Below are 24992 nucleotides of genomic sequence, written 5' to 3'. Positions count from 1 at the left end.
TTATTTAAGTTGCTAAAATTTTTCTTTGTGTTTCTCAATCAGCAATTTTTGGATTTCACATTTCGTTTATGTTCATTTCCTATACAGGTAGAGCGAAGTAGCCATGAACATGTAGTGGAATATTCAAAATGAAAAAGTTTTTACAAAATTTATTTACTTACAATTAGGTCTCTTATACGTTCCTGGATCGGTTATAAGATGAATATCAGCTATTGTAGAACAATACCCGCTTACAAACAATTCTTGATCCACAAACTTTTGTTCAGCGACCGACAAAAAATAATTCTATATTGAATTGGTGAGTCCTTGCCTTTTCTAATGATCCTTGGTTCGACAGAACAACTATTCGACACCATCATCATCAAAAGGCATAAAGAATCAATTTCAAGAGATGACAAGGAAAGAGTCCATCATGATGGAGATTCCATTTCATGATTAGTTGTGTATAAAACTCTTATAGGTAATATATTTAGACCTTCAACTAGTCCATTACATTCAAAATAAATTCCAACTCTGGTAGTTCGAATTGAATGACATACCCTACTCTATCTGTAGCTTAGGAAAACACCTTGCTTGTATACGGTTTTTTAAAGGGTTCATATACATTTAAAACTCTTAATAGTTAAACTTGATAAAAGAAACTTCTAAAGAGAAAAGCTCGAAAAAAAAGAAAAAGTCTTGACGACAACGGCAGGATTCGAACCTGCGCTCCCAAAGGGAATCCGCTGGGCTACTTGATAGCAGGCGAACGCCTTAAAACCACTCGGCCACGTTGTCTTTCTTGGTATATGGATCTAATATAAACTATATAAAGAAGATAACTAGCATAAGAAGGAAAATGAAAAATGGAAAAGTTCTCGTAGATTTCATTTTCAACGCCAAGGGCTTCTCTTTAACTTTTGAAATTCTTTATATTTGTATGAATGAAATTCCTCTATATTTTGTAAAGACACAGTTCTACAGGTTTTAAAAATTTACTTTGCTGGTTGTGCTATTAAGAATAGAAGAACAACATTTTTTACAGACGAAGAATAACGTAAACGAATCAAATTAGGATTATATCTAAACAAAAAACAACAAATGAAAACGTTCCCAGTAATATATAGTTGGGTATTAAAGAACGCATATGTTGACTAAGAACAGACTTACGAAAAGCCAGTCTTTAGGACACCAACTCTTCAAATAGGATACAAATATCAAGGATATGAAACATTAAAAGGGAATTCTCAACCTATCAAGAAGATAGGATGGTATAGAAATAGGAATTTCTGTTTTTAAAAATCTTTCCAAAGGCGAATTGAAAGATGACTTTTGCTGATTGTTTCGTTTCCAGACAAAAAACGTAACAGCATCAGGGACAAATTTAACGTGAGTAACAAAAATTAAGTATACAGCTCTTACACGACGTCTGAAGGTTCGCGAGAACTCATATCTTTTTCTTCTTGGCGAGTTCTCTCCTTCGTGGATTCGGTACTATCTTGGTGAGTATTGACTTCAATACCATGCGACAAAGCCGGATGTTCCTCAGAAAATTTGTACGACGTTTCACCGATTTCCACAGTATCTAAGCCCAAAACTTCATCATCGCGAGAAACACGGAGGGAAAGTCCAGGAATGTAATTCATGATATATAACAAGGCACAAGAAACGACAAAAGAATAGGCTGCACAAGAAACGGTATCGGCTAATTGGTAGCCAAGCTGAATATAATGGTGGGACAACCAACCACCCTTGTTTCCAGTAGATCCGTCTAAGGATTGGATGTAGTCAGCGGAAAAAAGAGCTGTTAGGATGTTACCAACCATACCACCAATACCGTGTTCTGCAAAAATATCTAATGCATCATCTACACGGATGATTCGCTTCAAGTAAGTAGCACCATAGCAGGCAGAGGCGCCGACACCTCCAATGACCACAGCAGCCCAAGGTGGTACGAAACCAGATCCCGGAGTAATAGCGACCAAACCAGCAACAGCACCACAGCAAAAACCCACGGCAGACCAGTGACGTGTCCGGATGTAATCCCATAAACACCAAATGATGCCACCCACGGAAGCAGCGATGTGAGTAACCACGCAAGCCATAACGGCTCTAATATTGGCAGAACCAGCGGAACCACCATTGAACCCAAACCAACCAAACCAAAGCAGAACAGTACCCAAGACAACATGAGGAACGTTATGAGGGCGGTATTGGACAGTGCCATGATCGTGTCTCTTGCCAACCACGATAGAATAGGCGAGAGCCGTCATACCAGAAGCGATGTGAACAGGAGAACCACCAGCAAAATCGTAAGAGCCTAAAGTACTGAGCCAACCCTTTGGATTCCAGGTCCAAAAAGCGATTGGGTCGTAAACGATTGTGCTCCAGAGAAAAACAAACACGAGACAAGGCAACATTCTACCACGGTCGGCAGCGGCACCGATAGCCAAAGCAGGAGTGATGGCAGCAAACATGCCTTGAAAGACGCAAAACAAGATATCGGGAAGTCCAGAGGCGACGCTAGAGGGTCTACCGAGAGTTTGGCGCAGACCAAAGTTAGCCAAAGATCCTATATAAGGACCACCGTTGTGTGAAAAAGTGAGTGAATATCCCCAAAAGAACCATTGAAATGCCACAACGGCGACCGACATCATGGAAAGGAAGAGCATCGAGATGGCACTTTTACGACGGGCCAAACCAGAGTAAAAGAACCCTACACCGGGAATCATGATAAACACAAGCGCTGTACTAGCGAGGATCCAAGAGATATCACCGCCATTGTAGAATTGGTTCAAGTCGACTGTCCTAGAGTCTCCACCGTTGACACCGCTTGGGGTAGGTGTGGCACTTGTCGTTGCAGACATTTTTGCAAATCAATGAAATTAGGAGTTGTAAAATCAACGAAAATAATTAGAAAAAAAAAGGCGAAAAGAATTCAATGAATATAATTTCGAATCAAATACACAATGCACTGTTGATTCTTTCTACGCTTCCAAAGTACCAACTCAGTATAGTAAATATATATATATGTATATATCAAGGAGACGTTTTGTATCAGCACAATAGCGATGTGGTACAAACTATTGAAAATCAAATAATAAACTCTAAAGCAATACCTAAAAATGTATTTACAAAATACGGTTCAAACCGTTGCAAGAAACAGAAGACCCCTGTAACCATGCGTCCTGTATCCGCTGTTTATATCACGTATCATATACGTGGTCGAGGTTAATCGCGATAAGCAAAAGATAAGCAGTATCTATGATGAAGATGATTGGGAAGCTTATCTTCGCTTGCCTCTAATAAAAACTAAAGTAAGATAGAAAAGTGCGACTGATAATGACATCACAAGTGACAATAGTTATCTTCCAAATCAAGCAACAGAAGCTCCACGGGATAGTGCACTGGTTCGTAACTCATGAAAATGGCTCTAATTATGGTAAACTAGAATACCAAAATGCTGCACGCTATGTAAGTAAACAAAAAAGAATCTTGGTTAAGAAGAAGCTGAACAAGTGCAACCCAGCAACTTTCGAGAATATTAGTAATGGGTGGAAGAATGTTACGGCATTGAAGATATCGGCGTTTCTAAAGACGAGAAAAAGGGTTGATGAAAGACTTGCTGCGACAATTTACTACACTATACAACCCTGCAGTGGGAATTTGACTCGGCTTGACTCGACTATAAAAAGCCTTTTCCTAGATTCTCTTTCCATCATCATGCAGCTACCAACAATGGTGTAGACTATTGTTTCTACACATCACTTACCGTCTGTGTGTCTCCCGACTGACATGGTCGCCTTAGTACTACTACTGATAAGAATTGGTGTACACCACACCACGATGCCAGATAGATTTGATCAAGACAAGAAGGCAGATATCTCAGCGATGAAAATTTCCATTCTTTGGATTTTCATATAAATAAAACTTGACAACAACACATGCGGAAGTTTTTTCGTCTTGGTACTTATTCGTTTGTTCCAATTGTAATTTTATACTGTTGAAGGAACATTCTTCTCATCTCTATTGTTTTAATAACTTTTTATTTTATTTTCTTTGTTCTAATAATACAGGCATCTAAAAGTTTCCGGTACAACGTGTTACGTTTTTATTATATAAATTAAAATAAATTAAAAAAAAGACTCCCTACGATATACAAACAGGTACTGGTTGTATGAGGCCTTTGTTTTAATTATTATAAACTCATTTTTACAACAAAAAACTTTGAAACGCTCTTCTACGATGGCTAGCCAAAGCTCAGATGCATCGTTTTCATACCCTAAAGCCTCCTCGAATCCATCCTCTTCTTTGGGAATCCACGAAAAGGCAAACTCTGGCTTCGATATTGAGGTGGGTGCTCCCGAAAATGACACGGACAACCCAGAGGACTTGGGCAAGTTGGGATACAAGCAAGAATTCCATCGTAACTTGTCCTTATTCAGTGTCTTTTCTGTATCCTTCTCATTACTAGGATTATTACCATCCGTCGCTACAACCATGACCTATAACCTCGGCTACATTGGCTCGCCTGGTCTTGTTTGGGGTTGGATCATCGCCATTGCTCTCGTAGAATGCGTGGCACTCAGTATGGCCGAACTTTGCTCCTCCATGCCTACATCTGGTGGTCTCTATTACGCTGCTGCCGTCCTCGCTCCTGAGGGTTGGGGTCCTTTTGCTTCTTGGGTTACCGGCTGGTCTAATTACCTCGGCCAACTCATTGGCGGCCCTTCCATTAATTACTCTACCGCGTCCATGCTTCTCGGTGCCGTTTCCGTCGCCCATCCTTCCTACACACCATCCAACTACCAGCTCTTTCTAGTTACCCTCGTCATTACCGCAGTCAACGCCTTCATCGCTTCCTTACCCACCAAGCTCATTGCCCGCTACAACTCCTTCAGCACTTACCTAAACACGCTCTTTTTCCTCATCACCTTCATCGTCATCTTGGCTTTTGCTGGCAAAAACCACGGTTTCAACGATTCTCATGCCGTCTGGGGCGACATCACCAATTATACCGACTGGCCTGACGGCTTTGCCGTCCTAATGTCCTTTTGTGGTGCTATTTGGACCATGTCTGGTTATGACGCTCCTTTCCACATGAGTGAAGAAACCGCTAATGCCAGTGTTAACGCCCCTCGCGGTATCGTCCTTACTGCCACTATCGGTGGCCTAATGGGTTGGGTCATGCAATTGATCATTGCCTACACCATGGTCGATCAAAATGCTGTCGTTCATACCGATTCTTCCATGTGGGCTACTTACTTGTCTCAAGTAATGTCCCAAAAGGCCGCCATCGCAATCATCTCCCTAACTGTCGTTTCCTCCTTCATCATGGGACAGGGAAATGCCACCGCTTGTTCTCGTATCGCTTACTCCTACGCCCGCGATGGCGTATTGCCGTTCTCAGACACATTTGCCAAAGTTAACTCCAAGACCAAAACACCAGTAAACGCTGTCCTTTTGGATTTTTGCTTCCATGTATGCGTCTTGTTTTTAATTTTTGCTGGCGAAGTCACAATTGATGCCGTGTTTTCCGTTACCGCTATCGGTGCTTTTGTCGCATTCACTACCCCCATTTGTATGCGTGTCTTCTTCAAAGATAATAAATTCCGTCCTGGTCCTTGGAACCTCGGCAAATTTTCTCGCATCATTGGTGCTTTTTCATGCTTTTTCGTGGCCCTCATGATTCCCGTGCTGTGCTTCCCTACTGTTAAAAATCCTGCTCCAAAGGATATGAATTGGACTTGCCTCGTATTCGGTGGTCCCATGATGTTGATTATTCTTTGGTACGCTATTTCTGCCAGAAAATGGTTCAAGGGTCCTCGTATAGGTGGCAGCGATCCTTATATTGTTGAAGGTGTCGACCCCGTTCGTTCAATTTCTGCATCCGTCTCTACTAAAAAGTAATTTCATCCTTCCGTTCTTGCTGTCAGTCATCCCCTCCTTCAAACAAACAAACTTTGTTTTTGTAAAATGATACTTCTTTTTCTGCTCTATTATTAATTATTAATGGTTCCTATAATTACGCCTTTATTTTTTTTATTTGCATATTCTTTCTTTTGTTTCAATGCCTTTGTATGTAATTACTTTTTGTTTATGAATTCAATGCTTCCTGTTCCCTTTCTTTCATACATTTTTATCAAGCTTTCATTTGTGGATTTTAAAACATTCTTTCTTTAAGCAAAGTGTATTCCTAAATATAATGAGTAATTGATTCTAAAACATGAGCAAACCAAGTCTCAAATGTTGGAAATTCCCAAAGGACTTTCTGTCATATGTTTAGTTTTAGTCTACTTTTAAAATGTCGTCGTTGTTTTCCTTCTACTTTGCGTTTTGCACCTAAACCCTTTGTTTACAAAAAAAGCAGTCACATTTCTGAATCCAAAATCCTCACAATTTTTTTGAGGTGCGTACACCCAACCACAAACACATAGTAACAAGATGGCGAAGATTTTTAAACCAGGAAAGGTAAGTTTTAATTGACAAAAACCGTTAGTGTCTTAAAAATAGTACTGACAATTCATAGGTTGCCTTAGTCACTCGTGGTCGTTTTGCCGGTAAGAAGGTTGTCATTCTTCAAACCCTCGACCAAGGCACCAAGGCCCACCCTTTCAGTCATGCTGTTGTTGCTGGTGTCGAGCGTTATCCTTTGAAGGTTACCAAGTCTATGGGTGCCAAGCGTATTGCTAAGCGCTCTCGTGTGAAGCCTTTCGTCAGAGTTGTTAACTTCAACCACTTGATGCCCACTCGTTACGCCCTTGAGCTTGATAACCTCAAGGGACTCGTTTCTGCTGAAACCTTCAAGGAGCCTTCCCAACGCTCTGCCGCTAAGAAGGTCATCAAAAAGACTTTTGAAGAGAAGTACCAAACCGGAAAATCCGCCTGGTTCTTCACCCCTTTGCGCTTCTAAGAGCGTTAGCAAAAGTTTATTTTTGTTAATTTGCATTAGGCCCTAGGTTTAAAACTTGTTGCTATGAATACAATCTCTTTTAGAGGCAATACTTGTTACATAGTTTTGTGAAATTTTTTGAGTGTTAAATTTAAGTATCATACGTATCATCACATTGCTGCAACAGCCTTTTGATTATCGAGAGTATAGAAAATCTAAAACGGTTCAGAGAAACAGCTTGCCAACTCTTGTGAATGCTCTTTCTATATCGAAAGAACCGTGCATTTAAAAACCTACCATAGAATTAAGTTTGGCGTCTATACATAAGTAGTCAAATCGCTAAAATAATACCATTAATATCCAGTGCATGTTGTTGCTTTCCCATTATAGTATCAACCTTTACGGAATGAGATTGTCCTAGCTACTGGTAATAGTTGTCACCGTTTATGGGATAGCCATTATTTCCATACTTGAAAGCAGTGTTAAAATATATTTTCAAAACAATACATTCCCAAAGTAATACCATAAATACGTTAAAATTCTTTATTCTGAATCACCTTCTGATTTCGCTCTGGTGATGAAATGAATTACTGCTCTACCACCACATTGTCAAAAATTAACTAACCATTTTCGAGAAGCTTGAGCAATACTCGATTCTAAAGAACTAATTTTTTTTCTGTTCAGTTCTCAATAAAAAAAGAAAAATTTTTTTACGAAAACATGTGAGACGAGAGCTCAAATGCTTTTAAAATGCATTCGAAAAATGAGCTCCGCAATTGTGTAGCTTTGGCTCTCTCTAGCATATTAAAATACACCCTTGAATCAGAACCATACGAGGAAGTATACGAAGTTGACAATACTTATGCCCTATACGCTGGATTTGAACTAGCTAGTAATCGTAGAGTGATTGCTAAATTTTCTACCCAGACAGCTCGCATAGAAGCAGAATACCATCTATTCTGTGACTTATCAAAAGATGAACGTGGTCGAGAATTTGTCTCTGTACCCATTGAATTTATTGAGTTCTCGCACATTGATTTATCAGCCTACGTTTGTTTAGATGCTGGACATCGAAATACATTGTCTACCTTTTACGGTTATTTTAGAAATCATCCTATTCATTATATTCGTTACTGTATCGCGGTCTGCCGATGCGTCGAATTCTTACACTCAAAAGATATCGTTCATGGCGAAATACGATCCGATTCGTTTCGTCCTATAAATAATTACGAAGATGTACTAATGCTGAATATTGGAAGTGGTGTAAGCTCATTTCATAATTATTTGCAGGCGTACAACTGGCGGCGATTTTATGAAGATTCTCAGTCAATGTCGAGAATTACTTATATTAGTCCTGAACAAACGGGTCGAACATCGTACCCCGTTGATCACAGAACCGATATTTATAGCTTGGGAATATTGTTCTACTATTGTTTGACGGACGGTTATCTTCATGAACTTTCTTTTATCCAAACAATTCGGTCCATTTTAACTGAAAATTTACCAAGTATTGTTGATGTTTGTCCAAATATACCTAGAACTATTTTTAAAATAATAGAGAAGATGACGAAAAAGAATCCTAACGACAGATACACTTCTTGCTCGAGTGTTTTAGCTGACTTTGAAATTTGTTACGAAAATTTGGTAAACGGAATTACAAGTGGAGATGGGAGCATCCATAATACATCATATACATCCCTATTTATGCTTCCTTCTTCTACATATGGCCGCGAACGTGAAATTGAAAAAGTAAAATCCCTACTCCGTCACACCGAGTCAACTTCCTTACCACTAGATTCTCCTTCTTACCAAAGTTCACAAACCAGTCATGTAGATCATACTGTTGTTATATTAGTTACTGGTCCTGAGGGAGTTGGTAAAGCTACTTTCATTCAGGATGTTTGTGATAGGAAGGAGGGATACATGGCGATTACAAAATGTGAACCATCAAAGAGTTTTTTAGATTCCGCCTTAATTTCTGGAATTGCTAAATTGCTTTTACAACTTCTTGCTGAAAATCAACGTTTAGTGTATGATTTTTTTCACAAACTGAAGGATTCTTTAAAAGGAGATATAAGTCATTTAAACCCGTTTTTTGATGTCGTTCCCGAAGTTAAGCCATTTCTTCAAAAAAATCCTTATATTGGTGAAATCGCTTTCCTTTCAGCTTCGTCTAATGAATCTATGAAGTCTTCATCATCCGCTGGTCACAGTCTAAGTGGTCAAGATATTCAACATGAATCTGAACAGAGAAATCAGTTCGGACATCAAGTATCTTTTTCTAGTGCCTTGATTACTTTACTCAACATAATCTCTTCTATTAAGCGGTCAACCATTGTCATCAAAAACATTCATTATGCTGACGAACTGTCAATTGATGTTCTAGAATGTCTAATTCGTTGTAATGTTCCAATCAATCTAATTTTAACGTGTGAGGATTCTTATGTTGAATTACTTGATAATTTTCGTGCTTTCTCCAATTTTGTTCAGGAAGTGAGACTTAAACCGCTGGGCTTTGATGCAGTAAATGCGTATGTCCAGACAACTCTTCACCGTGTCGATGAAGACTTGTATCCGTTCACTTCCTATGTCTATCATGTTTGTAAAGGAAATCCCCTTTTGATGAGAGATTTATTATCTGAGCTTTATAATAAAAAAGTCATATATTTTGACTGGAAAAGCCATCAATGGTCAATAAATTACGACGATATTAATTTGTTCAACCCTGAAAGTTACAATATTGATGTCGATTCGTACTCGGTTACAAAACTTTCTGATTTACCTGAGCACTGTCGTTGTTTCTTGGCTTGGGCTAGTATGATGGGTTCATGCTTTTCGTATGAAACTGTTCGAAACCTTTGTCAAGAAGTTGAGTTTTTTGACTTTGACAATGAGTCCTTGGATTTATTGCTTAGAAAAGGAATTATTTATGCCAATTCTACTAGTTCATATTCATTCTCTCGCGGAAGTTACCAGAAAACCATCAACTCTTTCTATAGTAAAGAAAAGTTGCAACGTATGCATGCACGTCTGTTTGAAATGTGTGTTGATAATCGGGATAAACACGATGTATGCGATATCGCATCTCATTTCGATGCAGCATTTGATTATATTAAAACGGAAGATAACTCGACACTAAATTTTACTTATCTTTACCTCGCTGCTGAAGAAGCTCTCAATGTTGGAGCAAATAAGAAAGCACTAAGTTTATATAATAGGTGCATTGAAACACTTCCATTTAAACCATATCATAGGGAAAACGATGATGAGAGAAAACAGAGGGTCCGAATTTATAATGGCTGTGCCCAAGCGAATTTAGTTAACAACAATCCAGAGAAGGCGATGGAAATGATAGCGTTGGCTGAAGCCGAATCGAGCAATACTACTGAAGCTTTTAGATCTAGATTATTGCGCTGTCAGATATTGTTTGAAGGTGCGCGTACCGATGAATCGCTTTCTCTTGTTTTAGATTATTTATCTCAACTGGACTTTACTATAGAACAGTATAATATGGCGGATGCGAAGAGAATTTTAGCGTCTTTCATTCCAAAACTTATGAAATATATGGAAGAGGGAAAAAATGTCGATTTCGAAAGTGCGGTAGCGCTTGACGATCGTTGGGTCGAAATTTTGTATTTCTTATTTCAGGGTTTTGTTGCATCATCTACATGCTATCGGTGTTCCTCAATGGTCGTAAACTTTGCGATTGCTTTTAGCAAGGTGTTCTTAAAATATGGATTTTCGAACTACGCTGGTTTTACCTTACTTTTCTTCTCAGTTACAGCAATGTCCATTCTTGGCCCTTCCGTTGCTTTAGTACAAATGTGTGATTTTGCAAGGAAACTCAACCAAAAGAATCCGAACTACAATATGCAGACTTATACAGAGTTCTTTTATTTATTTTCTGTTGGGTATATAACAGAATCTTTTCAAAAAAGGCTCGTTTCTATCCGAACACTGGAGAAACACTGTGAGCCATCAAGTAATTTTCTCATAAAGTATCTTCGTGTGTTTTCAATTTGGGATAATTTTCTTTTATCCTCAAATTATAATGATTATATGATCGAGTTTGATAAAACGTGCAATGAATTTTTGAAAGAACGATTTTTCGTTGAAGAAAATGCACATTTTCCTGTTCTACGAAACCTATTGCAATGTTTCTTAGGAGAAGCTAATTTCGATTCTTGCGAGTGTACGCATTATGAAAAACGACCGCTATCAATATCTTCTGAAAGGGGTATTTCAGACGCTTTCGGTCCTTGGTATTTCGCTTGGTATTTGTTAAACCTATTTATTTCAGAGGATTGGGAAAATACTGCAGCTTATGGGTTGAATAAACTGCCGCATTACTATGACGGATGTTTCCTACCATCTCCAGGTTGCTTTGGTTATTTTTTGCTTTGCTTAGCTATTGCTAACAAGGCAATAGCTAACGGTACGTTGCCCGAAAACGAGCGGAAGTTTTTTTTGGAAAAATTGAAACTCTTCGAGTATTTAAGTGCTGTATCCAACAACAGTCAAATAGTCCTGTATTCTTGTTATTTACAGGCAAGTTATGTTTCTTTAGAAGGTAATTTTGAAGAATCATCAATGTTGTTTGAGAAGGTGGTATCCCTAGCGACCAAATCTAACGTTCGCCTGATTGAAGCATTTGCTCTCGAGAGCGTAGGCAAATTATTTTGCAAGATGCAACTAACTACTTCTGGCATCCATTACATTGAACAATCCATGAATGCCTATAAATCTTTAGGATTGAAAAGAAAATACGAGATGTTAAGCGAACGCAACATATATAACTTACCTTCTAATTTGTTGAAATTGACCGTTGATGAGATTGTTCAAACTGATATTGCAGAGGAAGAAAAAGTTGTTTATTCCGATGGTAGTGATGAAGCAAATAATGGAGAACTAGCAGAGTCCAATTATCAAATATCATTTCCCAATGAAGACTACGAGGACCAAACATCTACAGTAGCAAATGTTGGAGATGTTTCTCTAGAAGAGCTTCTCATATCGCTAGACATTATTGATTTAACCTCAGTTATGAAGTCATGTCAAATCATCGCTAGTGAAACTGAATTGGAAGGTCTACTCTCAACGATGACACAGCGGATGCTTGAAGACTCCTCAGCAGATGCGGCTGCAATTGTCATAAGAGATGATACTCACTTCACTGTTGCAGCATATCGTACTGAGAACATTAACGAAGGGTTTTCCCCACCTATTCCGATTTCTGAGAAACAAAAATTCGTTCCTTCAAAAGTTATAAATTATGTGGTTCACACTCAGAAAGCTTTATTCTCCCATAGTATACACAAAGATTTCAATTTGCAAAATGAAGAATGGAACAAACAAAATTCCAAAGGAAAAAGTGCAATCGTAATTCCACTTTTTCAAAAGAAGACTGTGTTTGCTATTTTGTATCTTCAAGGGCCACCTTTTTCATTTCATCATCGGCACCTTTCTGTGCTTTCTATCCTAGGATCTCAAGTCAGTTTCGCAATTGTCAATATTTCGTTATTTCGTAAAGTTAAGGAAGCTACGAATGCTAACATGGAAATTATTAAGGCGCAACGAGAAGCCCTCAGTTTGGTTCAGAAATCAGAAGCAAAATATAGAAGCTTCGTGGATACTATGCCTTGTTTGCTTTCCAAGCTTACTTATGAGGATGGATTAAAGGTTGATGTATTTGGCTCCTTTTGGAAGGAGTACTGTGGTGAGATAGATTTAAGCAAATCAAATATTTACAAAGACCTTGTACATCCAGAAGATTACAGCATGTTAGAACAATACATCCGTTCGCAAAGCGATGTAAATGCTCCCTTTGAAAAGGAAATCCGCATAAAAAGAAAAGACGGAATTTACAGATGTAATTTGAGCCGCTGTACGCCTGTTTTGACTGAATCAAAGTCGAAACCGATATATATATGTGCCACTATTGATATTGGGGATCAGAAAGAAGCAAGAGCAACTGCTTTAGAGGCAACGCGATTAAGATCCAACTTCCTTGCGAACATATCGCATGAACTACGAACACCATTTTCTGGTTTTTACGGCATGCTGTCGTTGTTAGATGAGGCTAATCTGGATTATGAACAACGGGACATTGTAAATGCCGCGCGACTGAGCTGCGAAATGTTATTACAAGTCATTAATGACTTACTTAATTTTAGCAAATTGGAAGCCGGCAAAGTAACTTTGGAATCAGATTTGGAGTTTTCCTTGGAAGGAGTTATAATAGACTGTATTGCATCCATTTATTCCGTTTCTGGTAGCAAAAATGTAAGAGTTTCTTACGAATTATCTGACGATATTCCTTACTTTATTGCTGGTGATGCTTCAAAGATTGGTCAAATGCTTAAGAGTATACTTGATAATTCTGTGAAAATGGTTGAGAGTGGCTTTATACGCGTAAAGGCCTATATTTCTGAAAATGGGACGAATGATGATTTAAGACTTACTTTTATTGTTGAAGATAGTAGACCACACAAGAATGCGATGTTCCAGGCAAATTTGATTAATTCCTTGAATAAATACTGTAATGATTATTTGCCTATGGATTTGAGTGGATCAGCTCTTGGGATGTCAACGTGTTTGCAGTTATGTAAAATTATGGGAGGTTCAGTTTTTGTGACAGTTTCAGAAACTTCCCCCACTTTTAGAATTTGTTATGATTTGAAGGTCCGTAAATTACAGGAAGGACGTTACAGACAGGTTACAGCAGAATTGGTTGAAGCGAATCGGAAGTTCAATGACTATATTCAAAGCAGGCACATAATACGTGCTACGAATGAACCACTTCAGAGTGATTATATTCTCAGGCTTATGGCTAGAGCAGAAAGGTTGGATCGTATTAACAGCAGTCCCGACACACTCTCAAGTTTCCTTCATTACTGTCGAAAGGATGGGAACATCGCTCGTTCTCTCTTGGTATTGGATGTAGACTCTGTTGAGTATTTAGAGAAGGCAGTTGCTGAAATTGAGCCCTTTCCTGATTTGAATGTTATATTCGTTTCTTGTGTGCCTCAACTAAATAGAGTATTTGATCGAAAGTCAATATTGCGTGACTTTCGTGAATACGTAAATGAATGGAGAACTGTGGTTACAAAGCCTTTTACCAAGGAGCAGTTCATAGATGCAACTTTGAGTATTGTTCATCTAGGACAGGACAAGCTGTATGAAACTTCTCACTTTTTGCCCTCTAGTGAGGAGCGAACGGAAATTAATATACAAAATTGGCGGCATAAAGAAATACGAATTTTAGTAGCCGAAGACAACAGTGTCGTGCGTTTAACTTTGTGTAAACAGCTAGAACATCTGGGCCTACTTGTTGAGAGTGCCAAAGATGGAAAAGAAGCCATTGACTTAATTACTTCTCATCCTTGTGGATATTATGGTCTTGCATTTATCGACTACCACATGCCGCATTATGATGGTATAGGTGTGAGTAAGAAAATGCGGGAGTTTGAGCAAAAAAATCACTTTGCATTTTCTGTGCCAATTGTACTATTAACAGCTGATATACAACCTTCAATCGAAGTAGGAAAAGAAGAGATCGGTATCACGAAATACGTAACGAAACCCATCCGAAAAGATAGGTTGCTAGAAATTTTGGATACTTACTTGGTATAACGTTAGTACTTTAAATATATCTACATAGTTTAGAGATTATGGAGATTTTGGGCAAAATATAATAATGGGATATCTGTTTTTTTTATACCTTTAAAGCCAGGTTGGAGGACTTCAATAACTTAGTTTCGACAAAAAACAGTTACACTATTCAATTACATGAGACATGAAGGCTCGTCGTGATCAGCCAAAGCTTTCTTGCATTTAATGAGTTCAGTAATACTTCTACAATACTGATCGCGCAGAAAGCACATCCATATATATTCATTAATGTTTCAACCAAACTTTCATTACACTTCAAATCTATATATGCTACATATAAAAACACAAGCAGAGAATTTAAGCTGTTTGAGTAGTGGCAGCCCAATCACTAGGAGCAGTTCCAGTAGTGTTCCAGTTAGCAGAATCATCCCAGGTGTTTTCAGCAACTTGACCAGCAGTGGCAGCATCTAAAACAGAAGGGTCAACAGCACTTTGGGCAGCATCAGTGACATCAAATTCAGCAGCAGCAGCAGCTTCGGCGACAGCACCAGCCTCAGCTTCAGCAGCGGCAATCTTCTTAGCCTCCTCTTCACGTTCAACCTCTTCGGGATCACGGTAGAAGTAAAGATCGGGCATAATTTCCCAAGGGGTGTTGCGAGAAAGGGTACCACGAAGACGAAGAACTTCACGAGCCAATAAGTACCAAGCCAAACCAATGGACTTACGGCCCTTGTTGTTGGTAGGGATAGCAACATCAATGTGATTCAAGCAAGAGTCAGTGTCAGCAAGGGCAATGACGGGAATGTTGACGAAAGAAGCCTCTCTGATGGCTTGAGCATCAGCACGAGGGTCAGTAACAATAATCAAACGGGGTTCGCGGTAAGTACGAGTGATATAGTTGGTAAAGTTACCAGGAGTGAAACGGCCAGCAATGGCAGTAGCTCCGGTATGGGCAGCGAACTTGAGAACAGCACGGTGACCATAAGCACGGGTAGAGACGACGCAAACATCGGCAGGGTTTTCAACAGTAGCGATGATACGAGCGGCCAAAACCAACTTTTCCCAAGTCTTACCAACATTGATGATGTGGACACCAGACCTTCCGTTTTGAAGACATAGGGATCCATACGGACCTCTAAGTTCTTGGAGCCAATATGGCTGCTAGCAGCAAGGAGCTGCTTAATGTCGTCTTCTGTAGCATTCAAAACGGAAGGTCTGGTAGTAACTTCAGCCATGTTGTATGCGCTTATAAAACTCAGTTAACTTGCCGCAAACGCTTTTCTTCAGATGCTACCAACAAACGTGACTGTTTTTTTCGTAAATAAACGACATCGTATTATACAGTAATTGAATAGGAAGTATTAAGTTATTACAATAAATCTGTATCTAAAGCATTATTTTAATTTATCATTAATATCTGTTTTGATATAGAACTTAAACCACCCAGAGTCAATCAATTTCTTTGCCGACTATTCAGTATGAAGTTAAGTAGGGAAATATTGTCTATCCCTCAACTGTGATACTCTCAAGAAACAACATTTAATGATCACCATAAAGCTTGGCTTTTAAAGGTTCCAAAAACGTATAAATAAAAATGATCGACTAAGATTTTTTTGTGCAAGCGATAGAATATCAACAAAAACAAGGAAAGATTCGTTAAATAGCGTGCGTAATTGACCGCAAGAAATAATTTCATGTCAGTAAATAAAAGTCAAGTTAAACCAAAAAGTGTGATTTTTTCTTTTTATAAAGAAAATAAAGAACATGAAAAACAAGGATTGGAAAGCGTTATAATTAAAGGAACGCTACGAATTTGTGAATTGGGCAGCATTAAACATATTGGGTCGTCGTTTCATGTACCATTTCAGAAACTACTAGCGTAGGAACGGCAGTTTGAATTTTAGCATGCATATTTTGAACGGACACCGACGTAGTAGTTGTTGTTTCTTGTCCATCAAAAGTGTGAACAACTGGGGAAGCGGAGTTCAAATAGGAAGTTACTGTAGTGAGAAAAATATTGGCACTTGCGCTAGTAGGAGACGTTGTAATTCCTGAAACAGTTTTTTCCTCGCTTTTACTAGATTTAGATGGACCATGTTTGGGTGAGTTTTTGGTCGTTGCTGGGTCCATTGGAACATTGGTAGGAGTAGACCATCCACTATTGGAAATATCGGATTGATCGATTCCAAAACTGTTTGTCGCCGTTATGATTGAGCTGTTAGGACGAAATTTTTCTTCGGATGTATTTGACTGACTGCCCTGGTTGGTCATTAGTTGATTAGCCGCATTGACATTTGCAAAGCTGGTAGGAGAGACAGTTTTTTCTGATGATATCTCACCGCTAGCTTTATGATAACCATCCTTTCCTGAATCAGTGGTACTAGTATGAGCAGTAGTCATGGATGACAGACTTTGATTAATCGTTTGGGTATCCGAAGATGGAATAGAAGAGGAGAAATCGCTAGGGAGAGTTTGAGTAACATTAATGTGAGGTGTAGGCATTGAAGAAACATATGAAGTCGAAGCCTGAGTATTCGATTGATTGCTTATAGTTTGAATGGACGTGGAAAAGCCAGAAGTAGGTGAAAACGAAGACGAAAATGCACTAGAGTTAATCGAGGTGCTTGAAGCAATAACTGGCGTTGAAGTAGGTGAAGAAATATAAGACGACACAGATGAGGATGAAGTCTTTTGATCACTATAGTCTACCACAACGATTCGAGCTTTTGTTCCAGGTTGAAAACCAACCACGCAAAAACATGCATTTCCTGCTCCATTAGGACTTCCATCGGGGCATCCTTGCACACCTTTCTCACGAGGATCTATATAGCATGGTAATCCGGAACAGGTATCACCCTCACATTCCAGCTTTAATCCAAAGCTTGGTTTAATAGTAGACCAATAGGGATCATCCAAATAAATTGGGTTTGCACCCAACTTCACATAAGTAATATTGTTTTCATCCATGTTAGCGCCTGCTACATAGGGAGCCCAGTTTCCGTAGGGTTTCTCGGAAGTACCCCATATACAGCCTTCATTTGTAGAAACACCGGGTGGATTGATATAGTAGTGAGCAGCAGTACTAACCCAATAAGAAGCATCGGGGACAGCCAAGACTTGCTCCGAATCAGCAGAGATCCAAGTTGGTATAAGCATAGCTTCGTTACCAGGTAAAACGGTCTGGCAAAAGGAAACGCCTTCCCCAGTTTTATCAATTGCAAAAACATTGCCAACTCCCGGGTAACAGTAGTCCCTGTCCCCAAAGGGTTTTACGGCATTACCATCATGGTCACAGTAAAGTCCTCCATGCATAGACTCGGGATAAGAATAAGAAGTTGCTTGAGGGCTCCATTGACCCATAACATAACCTGGTTCACAAGCATATGGGCACCAAGAACCTGAGGTACAGTACTGATTAGGAGAAATGGCCCAACCAGCATTTCCCTCTTTCGGTGTTACGGCGACCATTTTCTCGGCATACGGGAAAGGACAGTGCACAGCATCACGCTTTTGACTTCCATGATGATGACGATGCCGAGGACCGTCATATCCATAATTATAAGGGAACGCACTTACAGCCTGTAAGTCTGTCCAAGTCAGGAGAAATAAAAGTAGACCTTTATACATGTGAAAAGTGAAGATAATGAGCAAATATCTTTATGAATAGAACAAAATAGCAGCAGTACCTACAACAGAAGCAAAGTAGTGATTCAGTTTTTTTTTTATCCCTCGTGTCCAAAACGAACAGAAGACACAGACTGTCTTCGACTAAAAAGCTACTTAGTAGAAAGACAAACGTATTCAAAGGATTAGAAATATTTATGATTTTACATACAGCGGTAACATGTTGGGAAGATTATTCACGAAAACCGTTGAGGTGGTTGGTATGTAGAAGTAAGTATTTCTTATGAAATAAGTACTGCGAAAGCAGACCATATTCTTATTAGACATAAAAGAATTGAGCTATTCCAGGGAAAAAACACAGGCGTTAGCCGGTACTCCTTCCAGCAGAAGCGTACTTCTTTCCAATGTCAAACTTGTATTTTCCAGCTGGTCTAAGCATAAATATTACAGTAAGTTTGCACTTGATGAAAAGCAGGACGCAATAACCATTTTATGAAGGGGCGTATTTAAAAAAAATAGGAAAAAAAAAAAAAAAAAAAAAATTTGCTGTACGGAGTAAAGTTATTAGGCATCGTGGTTATTGTCAGTAGAATACAGTCTATTCAGAAGTCTTAATTGCTTTAGAAATAACACCTTCAGCTTGGGAATTGGAATATATTCATGAGAACGTAAATTACTTTAAATAGTTCGGTTAAAGGAACGGGTACACTGTTGAAAACTCGGGTCCATGCTCGCTGAATATGATTTATTTTACTTGGAATTCATAAAGCCTTCAGATAAATCTTATACAATGAATTCCAATTGTATTTCTACTTCAAGAGCTGTTTCACTGATGTAAGCTTTCAATTGAGAAGTTGTTTTTATATCATACAAAATGGTTCCAATATGATATGAAGGACATTGCTACCTTTGCTAAAAATAGGATCCATAGCACTTCCAACCAGAGCAAAGCTATTGTAAAGAAAAAAGCAATCTAACGTCCTTGTTTTGGAATTATTTTGATATTGTTTGCGATTTTACCCTCTCTTAAAATTGCGCATAGGTTTTTGTGAGGTTTTTGGTGAATTCTTTATCGATTGGACTAAAATTTTGGAACATTACCCCGTTGCTTTAACGGTTTAAATTGGTATAAAATAAAGCTCAAGCGTCTATTGAAAACGTAGTCTGTTCGATTAGGTTGGTAATAAAAATAGAGTGAGTTAGGAAAGACAATGGACTTCTTCAAACTCAGCGTGAAACGAAGAAGTAGTTTGCCTTTTATTATTGGAACAATTGCAATTGCTTTATTTACGGATCTTTTCCTCTATGGTGTCATTACTCCTATCCTTCCCTTTTCTCTGGTAGATCGAGTCGGCGTTCCTCCAGAAAGAGTTCAGACTGTCATCAGTACATTGCTTTCTGTTTATGCTGTTGCAAATATTACAGCAAGCTCTCCCATCGGGTACCTTGCTGATAAGTTTTTAACAAGGAAAATGCCTATGCTAATTGGGCTCTTGTTTCTGACATCTGCAACAGGTCTACTCACAATAGGTACGAACGTTCCTATGCTGATTATAGCACGCATTCTTCAAGGATTATCTGCGGCAGTCGTTTGGACAGTGGGCTTGGCTTTGTTGGTCGATGTGGTTGGACCAGAGCACGTTGGATCAACGATGGGTGGTATCTTTGGATTTATTTCTCTTGGTGAAATTATCGCCCCTGTCTTTGGAGGGATTGTATACGAGTCTATGGGTTACTATGCCTCCTTCGGTATGTGCTTTATTATTTTATTTATCGATATTGTCCTTCGGGTTCTTATGATTGAGCCAAGAGAAGCAAAGAAACTTTTACCTGATGACCCTGAAAGCCAACCAATCTTACGTCCTAGAGATGATCCATTAACATCTAACAGCGTTTCCTCAAATCCAATCATGAAAATTTTTTGTTTACCTATTTATAAACTTATATCTCACCGTCAACTTATTGGTCCTTTTTTCACAAGTTTTGTAAATTCATCTTTGTTTGCTTCTTTTGATGCTACAGTTCCCTTGGAGCTGCAGAAGATTTTTGGCTTCAATTCTCTCCAATGTGGTTTAATGTTTGGTGTTTTAAGTACTCCATACTTTTTCTGCGGAGCTTGGGCCGGTGCTATGGTAGACCGTAAAGGCTCTCGCACCATCGGTACGTATGCCTACGCTGTCCTAGGCTCTACTTTACTTCTTTTGTGTGTGCCTAGATCATACTCGACTTTTAACGTATACATGTTTGGTATTTTCTTGGCTTTAAATGGGGTTGTCTTGTCTTTCACATCCTCCCCTGGATTTGTCCAGTCCTCCCGCTATGTTGCAGAATACGAACTGGAACACCCTACTTTCTTTGGGCATAATGGCCCCTACACACAGCTCTTTAGTGCTTACAACATTGTTTACTCGCTTGGTATGTTTAGCGGTCCCGTGCTCGCTGGATTTCTTCGAGATCGCTTTGGGTTTGTTGCTTCAACTACGTCCATGTCGGTGCTATGTTTCAGTGCTAGCCTTGTAGCATGGTATTGCTTTAGCGATCGTGATGAAACAGAAGAATCCGTTCAATCTTAAGTTTGAAAATGATTCTGTTCTTTTCATTATGTAAGGTGAGAATTTTTTGATTGTCGAAAGGAAAAATCTATAACACACTGACTTTAGTGCTTTCAAAAATTTGTTAATTATAAAAACGTTGAATACTGGCTTCCCTTGAAAAGTTATACTCATTTATTTATTTATTATACTGCTTGCTTGGGTTTATAATTGCTGTAATTGAACGATTTTACGGTGCTGAAAAATAAGGGTCGGTCTCACTATATCCGCCTATTTGGTTTTAATGTGTGTTGTGTGTTACAATTAGTAAGTATTGGAACTTTGATGTGACACAAGACCATTTATTTGTGAAGTTGTATCACAGAAAAACTATAACTGGTTTTTATAAGAGGTTGTAAAGCGCTTATATTCCGTTGCAGGTACATAATGTAATTAATTTTAGATATTTATATTAATTAAAATAGCCTCAAATACAAAAAGGTAATAAAATTATTAAGACCTGTTCCTTCTTTAACCATTTAAACAACACAAGTTTTTCTTCGAATCGTGTTACTTGATTGCTACCTGGCAGCAACAGTACGTTTTGCTTGCCACGGCGAAAGTTGTCTTCTTACAATACTAAACTCTGGATGGAAACATCTAAGAATTCCCCAAAAGCTCATACCGTAAAAAAGGGTAGTCGAAAATTTCCCAGAAAGAATAGAAATTCATCGACTCAATTGGCATCTTCTAAACAAAATGGTCCGGATACCGAGCATACCAACACAACTTCTGCTGCTGCAGACAATGTTGGTTTAGAGAAAGGATCATCAACAGTCTCTTTGTCAGCCGATGCTCCTAGTTTCGTCCCAGGCGTGGGTTTGGTAAAGGAACCTGCATCTGAAAACCCATCCATCGAGACAAATGGGCCGCCGTCGAATGTAGAAAGAGCGGAACCAAATAAAAACAAGAACAGAAATAGAAATAGAAATAGAAAAAAGCAGACTAATAACAAAAGTCAAGAAAAGGCTTCTTTACCAAAGAAGGTTGACAGTGATTCTGCTAAACGATCCGGCGATATTGCGTCTTCCAAAAAGAATTCAAGAGATCGTGAGAAAAACCTCAATAATGCGAACAGTGAAAAGCAAAATGAGGTAGAAAAACCTAAAGAAGAATTGAAGGCTTCTAAAGGAAAAAAGAGAGAAGGACCTAGAAAGCCAAAGGAGAGCATTGATCTTTCTAAACTTGATATGACTTCGAGAATGATTTTTGAGATAAAAAAAATGCTGTACGAATGTAGCGTTTGTACTGACATTGTGAGACCAAGTACCCCTGTTTGGAGCTGCTCGACATGTTTCCATGCATTTCATTTAAAATGTACTAGGAAATGGATGAAAAATTCTATTGAGCAAAGGAATGAGTCGGTCTGGCGTTGTCCTTCTTGTCAAACCCCACAAACAGAAACATCTTTGCAATACACGTGTTGGTGTGGTAAGCAAGATGAACCTGAGTCTATCAAAGGTTTGACACCTCATTCTTGTGGCGAGCCTTGCGGTAGAACTCGAGGTCAGGATTGTGTGCATCCATGCCCATTACTTTGTCATCCTGGACCTTGCCCGCCTTGCACGGCCACTGTGGAACAGTTTTGTCTCTGCGGTAAGGAAAGCAAGATTACTCGTTGTTCTGGAAAGTCTAGAGCTCCTCAAGAATCTTTCAGATGCGACAATATTTGTGGTGAAGCCTTACCATGTGGTAAGCATACATGTAAGCAGCGTTGTCATTCAGGCTTGTGTGGCGCGTGCTATGAACCTATACGTGCAAGTTGCTATTGTGGTGCTCACTCGAAAACATATACATGCTCCATCTTACCAGACCCCATTCCTTGTGTAAATCTCGTGGATGGTAATGTCACCGAATATGACGGCTATTATAGCTGCGGCAGTGATTGTAAGCAGTATTTTGATTGCGGAATTCATAGGTGCTCCAAGGTTTGTCATCCACGATCAAAGATTCATGAACAATGCCCTTTCTCTCCCAGTATCGTAACGAAATGCTTTTGTGGAAAAAAGAGTATTTCTGACCTACTTAACGGCCGTGAGCGTGATTCATGTGAGGCTCCTATTCCTACTTGTGGAAATGTTTGTTTGAAACAACTACCTTGCGGTCATCAATGTAAACAAAATTGTCATGCGGGTCCTTGTGGATCTTGTCAAGAAATTGTTACAATTCCATGCAGATGTCGGTTCAATGTTGTACAAGTTTCTTGCGATGAACTTCAGAAGGGATATATACCAACTTGTGAACGATTTTGTAGTGTATTGCTTAGTTGCGGCCGACATGAATGTAACAGAAAGTGTTGTAGTGGTTACCCTAAGGCTCAAGCTCGACTTGCTTTACGTCCAAAAGGTGCTTTGCTGCGTTATCATCTACTTTCCGAAGAATTTGAAGAAGAACATATTTGCTTACGTCCTTGCAACAAGCCATTGGGTTGCGGTAACCATTTCTGCCAGCATATGTGTCATCGTGGCCCTTGTCCTCGATGCTTGGAAGCTTCTTTTGAAGAACTTACTTGTACGTGTGGACGTACAAAACTGTATCCCCCTATACCTTGCGGTACACCTATACCTAGCTGTCCCTATCTTTGTACATTACCGAAATTATGTGGACATCCCCAGGTAAAGCACAACTGTCATCCGCCATCAGAGCCTTGTCCTTTCTGCCCGTATCTTGTGAAGAAGTACTGTCTTTGCGGCAAACGTCTGATGGAAAATCAACCCTGCTCAAAAGAAAATGTTCGTTGTGGAATGGTTTGCGGAAAGCTGTTGGGTTGTGGAGTACATAGATGTGAGAAATCATGCCATCGCGAAGGAGAATGCGAGAGCGTTTGCAGGAAACCCTGTGGAGCACGTAGGTTGTATTGTGAGCATACTTGTGAACTTCCTTGTCATTCTGAAATTCCATGTGATCAAAAAGTGACATGTAAAGCAATGGTAGACGCTGTATGTTCATGTGGATTGATTAAAACTCAAGTGACTTGCGGTGCAAGTTATGATAATCCTTCTCCTGAGCATAAAACTTCCTGTACGGTAGACTGCGCAAGAGAAGAGCGCAAGCGCGTCCTAGCAGAAGCGCTGAATATAAATCCTGACCGAAAAGGCAAAGAAGTTTCACGATACACAAAGAGTCTATTGACTTTTTACCGTGACAACAAAGATTTTGGCAGGGATATCGAGTCGGCTCTTTGCGATACATGTGAAAACGATAAGCCTAGTGTCAGTTTTCCTCCGATGCAACGAGAACAGCGGTGGTTTATTCATGCTTTAGCAAAGCTATATGGGGCAGAAAGTGAATCATTTGATTTTGAACCTAAACGTAACGTTATTGTCTATAATAAAGGCTTGATGAAAAACCCAGGTGTGTTTTTGAAAGAGGCATTGGATTATTATTCCCTACATCCGACGATGTCGTTGCAAAGCGACAATGCCTTCAATGATGAGCCAGTTTCAAATGCAAGCAAACCGGTGAGTGCACAGGAAGAAATTTCTGATTCTACTCATGACGCTGAATATAATGCTCTATTTATTACAGATTTCCGAAAGGAAGGTGAAGTTTCCGAGGAGGAGATCAGAAATGCTCTGGCTGATATAGGTGATTTTGAGAGCATAGATTGGGTTATCTTCCATGTAGAAAATGGTATCGTTATGAAACCATTGAGCATTGAAGATATTGCTAATGTATTACCGCGTCTGATTTCATTACGAGCACTAGTAAATCCAAGGTTGTTGACTGCAAATATTGCAGACCGTTGTGATGTTTGTCAAGTGAATGATGAGAATGTTGTTAGTAAGATTCGTATGCCGCGAATTCGTTCTAAGAAGAAAGCATTCCTAAAATTGGCCCCCTCCCAATCTTTCAGCGCAAGCAATCCTTTTGCGGCTTTGGAAAGAGACATTAACTAAGCATAGTTGGAAGTTGATAAACTTTGCTATATATTTATTAAAAGTTCATCAAATGAACTGAGAAATGGCTTTCTTTTTTGAATAGTGGAATGTTCAGTGAGCTACTCACTCGGGAAGTTATGCTTAATGAATAGATTAATTTTTTGTTGAACATTATGTTCTAGATTTCTAAGAAAAAAAATAAAAAAGGGAATATGCTTCTTTGTTCTAGCAACAATTTTTATGTAACGTGTTATGTCGATAAACCAGCTAGTTTTGGATCTCACGTTCAGGTCGAAATTGTCGTAGAGTAGTGTTGTAAAAATATAAAGCACTAAGAGAATTAAATACGCAATCACTTTGTGGACTTTTATACCGTGCTTTCCAACTAGCAAAGAAGTCTAGTTTTTTAATCTT

General features: G+C 39.1%; 9 protein-coding genes and 1 non-coding gene across 10 annotated transcripts; 6 read left to right on the top strand and 4 right to left on the bottom strand.

Annotated features, from left to right (window-relative positions):
- Positions 1–682: 682 nt before the first annotated feature.
- On the bottom strand, positions 683–777 carry SOCG_16100. The gene has a single exon. It is a non-coding gene; the product is annotated as a tRNA-Ser (tRNA).
- A 225-nt stretch (positions 778–1002) lies between these two features.
- Positions 1003–4026, bottom strand: SOCG_02819 (ammonium transporter Amt1). The gene has a single exon (XM_013161309.1). The coding sequence runs from the start codon at positions 2844–2846 to the stop codon at positions 1398–1400; it is 1449 nt and encodes a 482-aa protein (XP_013016763.1). The 5' UTR covers positions 2847–4026; the 3' UTR covers positions 1003–1397.
- SOCG_02818 (uncharacterized protein) lies at positions 3322–3659 on the top strand (the record flags this gene model as incomplete). Its single annotated transcript, XM_013161308.1, has 2 exons — positions 3322–3453; positions 3639–3659. The coding sequence occupies 2 exons, from the start codon at positions 3322–3324 to the stop codon at positions 3657–3659; spliced, it is 153 nt and encodes a 50-aa protein (XP_013016762.1).
- Positions 4027–4224: 198 nt separating the features above from the next.
- SOCG_02817 (GABA-specific permease) lies at positions 4225–5889 on the top strand (the record flags this gene model as incomplete). The annotated part of the gene is made up of 1 exon (XM_013161307.1): positions 4225–5889. One exon carries the CDS (start codon positions 4225–4227, stop codon positions 5887–5889), a length of 1665 nt encoding a protein of 554 aa, XP_013016761.1.
- Positions 5890–6370: 481 nt separating this feature from the next.
- Positions 6371–7237, top strand: SOCG_02816 (60S ribosomal protein L27). Its single transcript, XM_013161306.1, has 2 exons — positions 6371–6450; positions 6509–7237. Exons 1-2 carry the CDS (start codon positions 6424–6426, stop codon positions 6890–6892), a joined length of 411 nt encoding a protein of 136 aa, XP_013016760.1. The 5' UTR covers positions 6371–6423; the 3' UTR covers positions 6893–7237.
- Positions 7238–7621: 384 nt separating this feature from the next.
- On the top strand, positions 7622–14503 carry SOCG_02815 (HisK/Mak3 protein kinase Mak3; the record flags this gene model as incomplete). The annotated part of the gene is made up of 1 exon (XM_013161305.1): positions 7622–14503. One exon carries the CDS (start codon positions 7622–7624, stop codon positions 14501–14503), a length of 6882 nt encoding a protein of 2293 aa, XP_013016759.1.
- A 336-nt stretch (positions 14504–14839) lies between these two features.
- Positions 14840–15717, bottom strand: SOCG_02814 (40S ribosomal protein S0-A; the record flags this gene model as incomplete). The annotated part of the gene is made up of 2 exons (XM_013161304.1): positions 14840–15550; positions 15616–15717. 2 exons carry the CDS (start codon positions 15715–15717, stop codon positions 14840–14842), a joined length of 813 nt encoding a protein of 270 aa, XP_013016758.1.
- Positions 15718–16312: 595 nt separating this feature from the next.
- On the bottom strand, positions 16313–18109 carry SOCG_02813 (beta-glucosidase Adg3; the record flags this gene model as incomplete). Its single annotated transcript, XM_013161303.1, has 1 exon — positions 16313–18109. One exon carries the CDS (start codon positions 18107–18109, stop codon positions 16313–16315), a length of 1797 nt encoding a protein of 598 aa, XP_013016757.1.
- An 893-nt stretch (positions 18110–19002) lies between these two features.
- On the top strand, positions 19003–21108 carry SOCG_02812 (membrane transporter). Its single transcript, XM_013161302.1, has one exon. It carries the CDS (start codon positions 19318–19320, stop codon positions 20677–20679), a length of 1362 nt encoding a protein of 453 aa, XP_013016756.1. The 5' UTR covers positions 19003–19317; the 3' UTR covers positions 20680–21108.
- A 133-nt stretch (positions 21109–21241) lies between these two features.
- SOCG_02811 (shuttle craft like transcriptional regulator) lies at positions 21242–24808 on the top strand. Its single transcript, XM_013161301.1, has one exon. It carries the CDS (start codon positions 21288–21290, stop codon positions 24594–24596), a length of 3309 nt encoding a protein of 1102 aa, XP_013016755.1. The 5' UTR covers positions 21242–21287; the 3' UTR covers positions 24597–24808.
- Positions 24809–24992: the final 184 nt, after the last annotated feature.

The sequence above is a fragment of the Schizosaccharomyces octosporus genome, assembly GCF_000150505.1.
Source record: "Schizosaccharomyces octosporus yFS286 unplaced genomic scaffold supercont6.1, whole genome shotgun sequence".
NCBI classification, from domain to species: Eukaryota; Fungi; Ascomycota; class Schizosaccharomycetes; order Schizosaccharomycetales; family Schizosaccharomycetaceae; genus Schizosaccharomyces; species Schizosaccharomyces octosporus.
The sequence above is the reverse complement of the archived record's forward strand: the minus strand, read 5'-3'. Positions and strand labels throughout refer to the sequence as shown.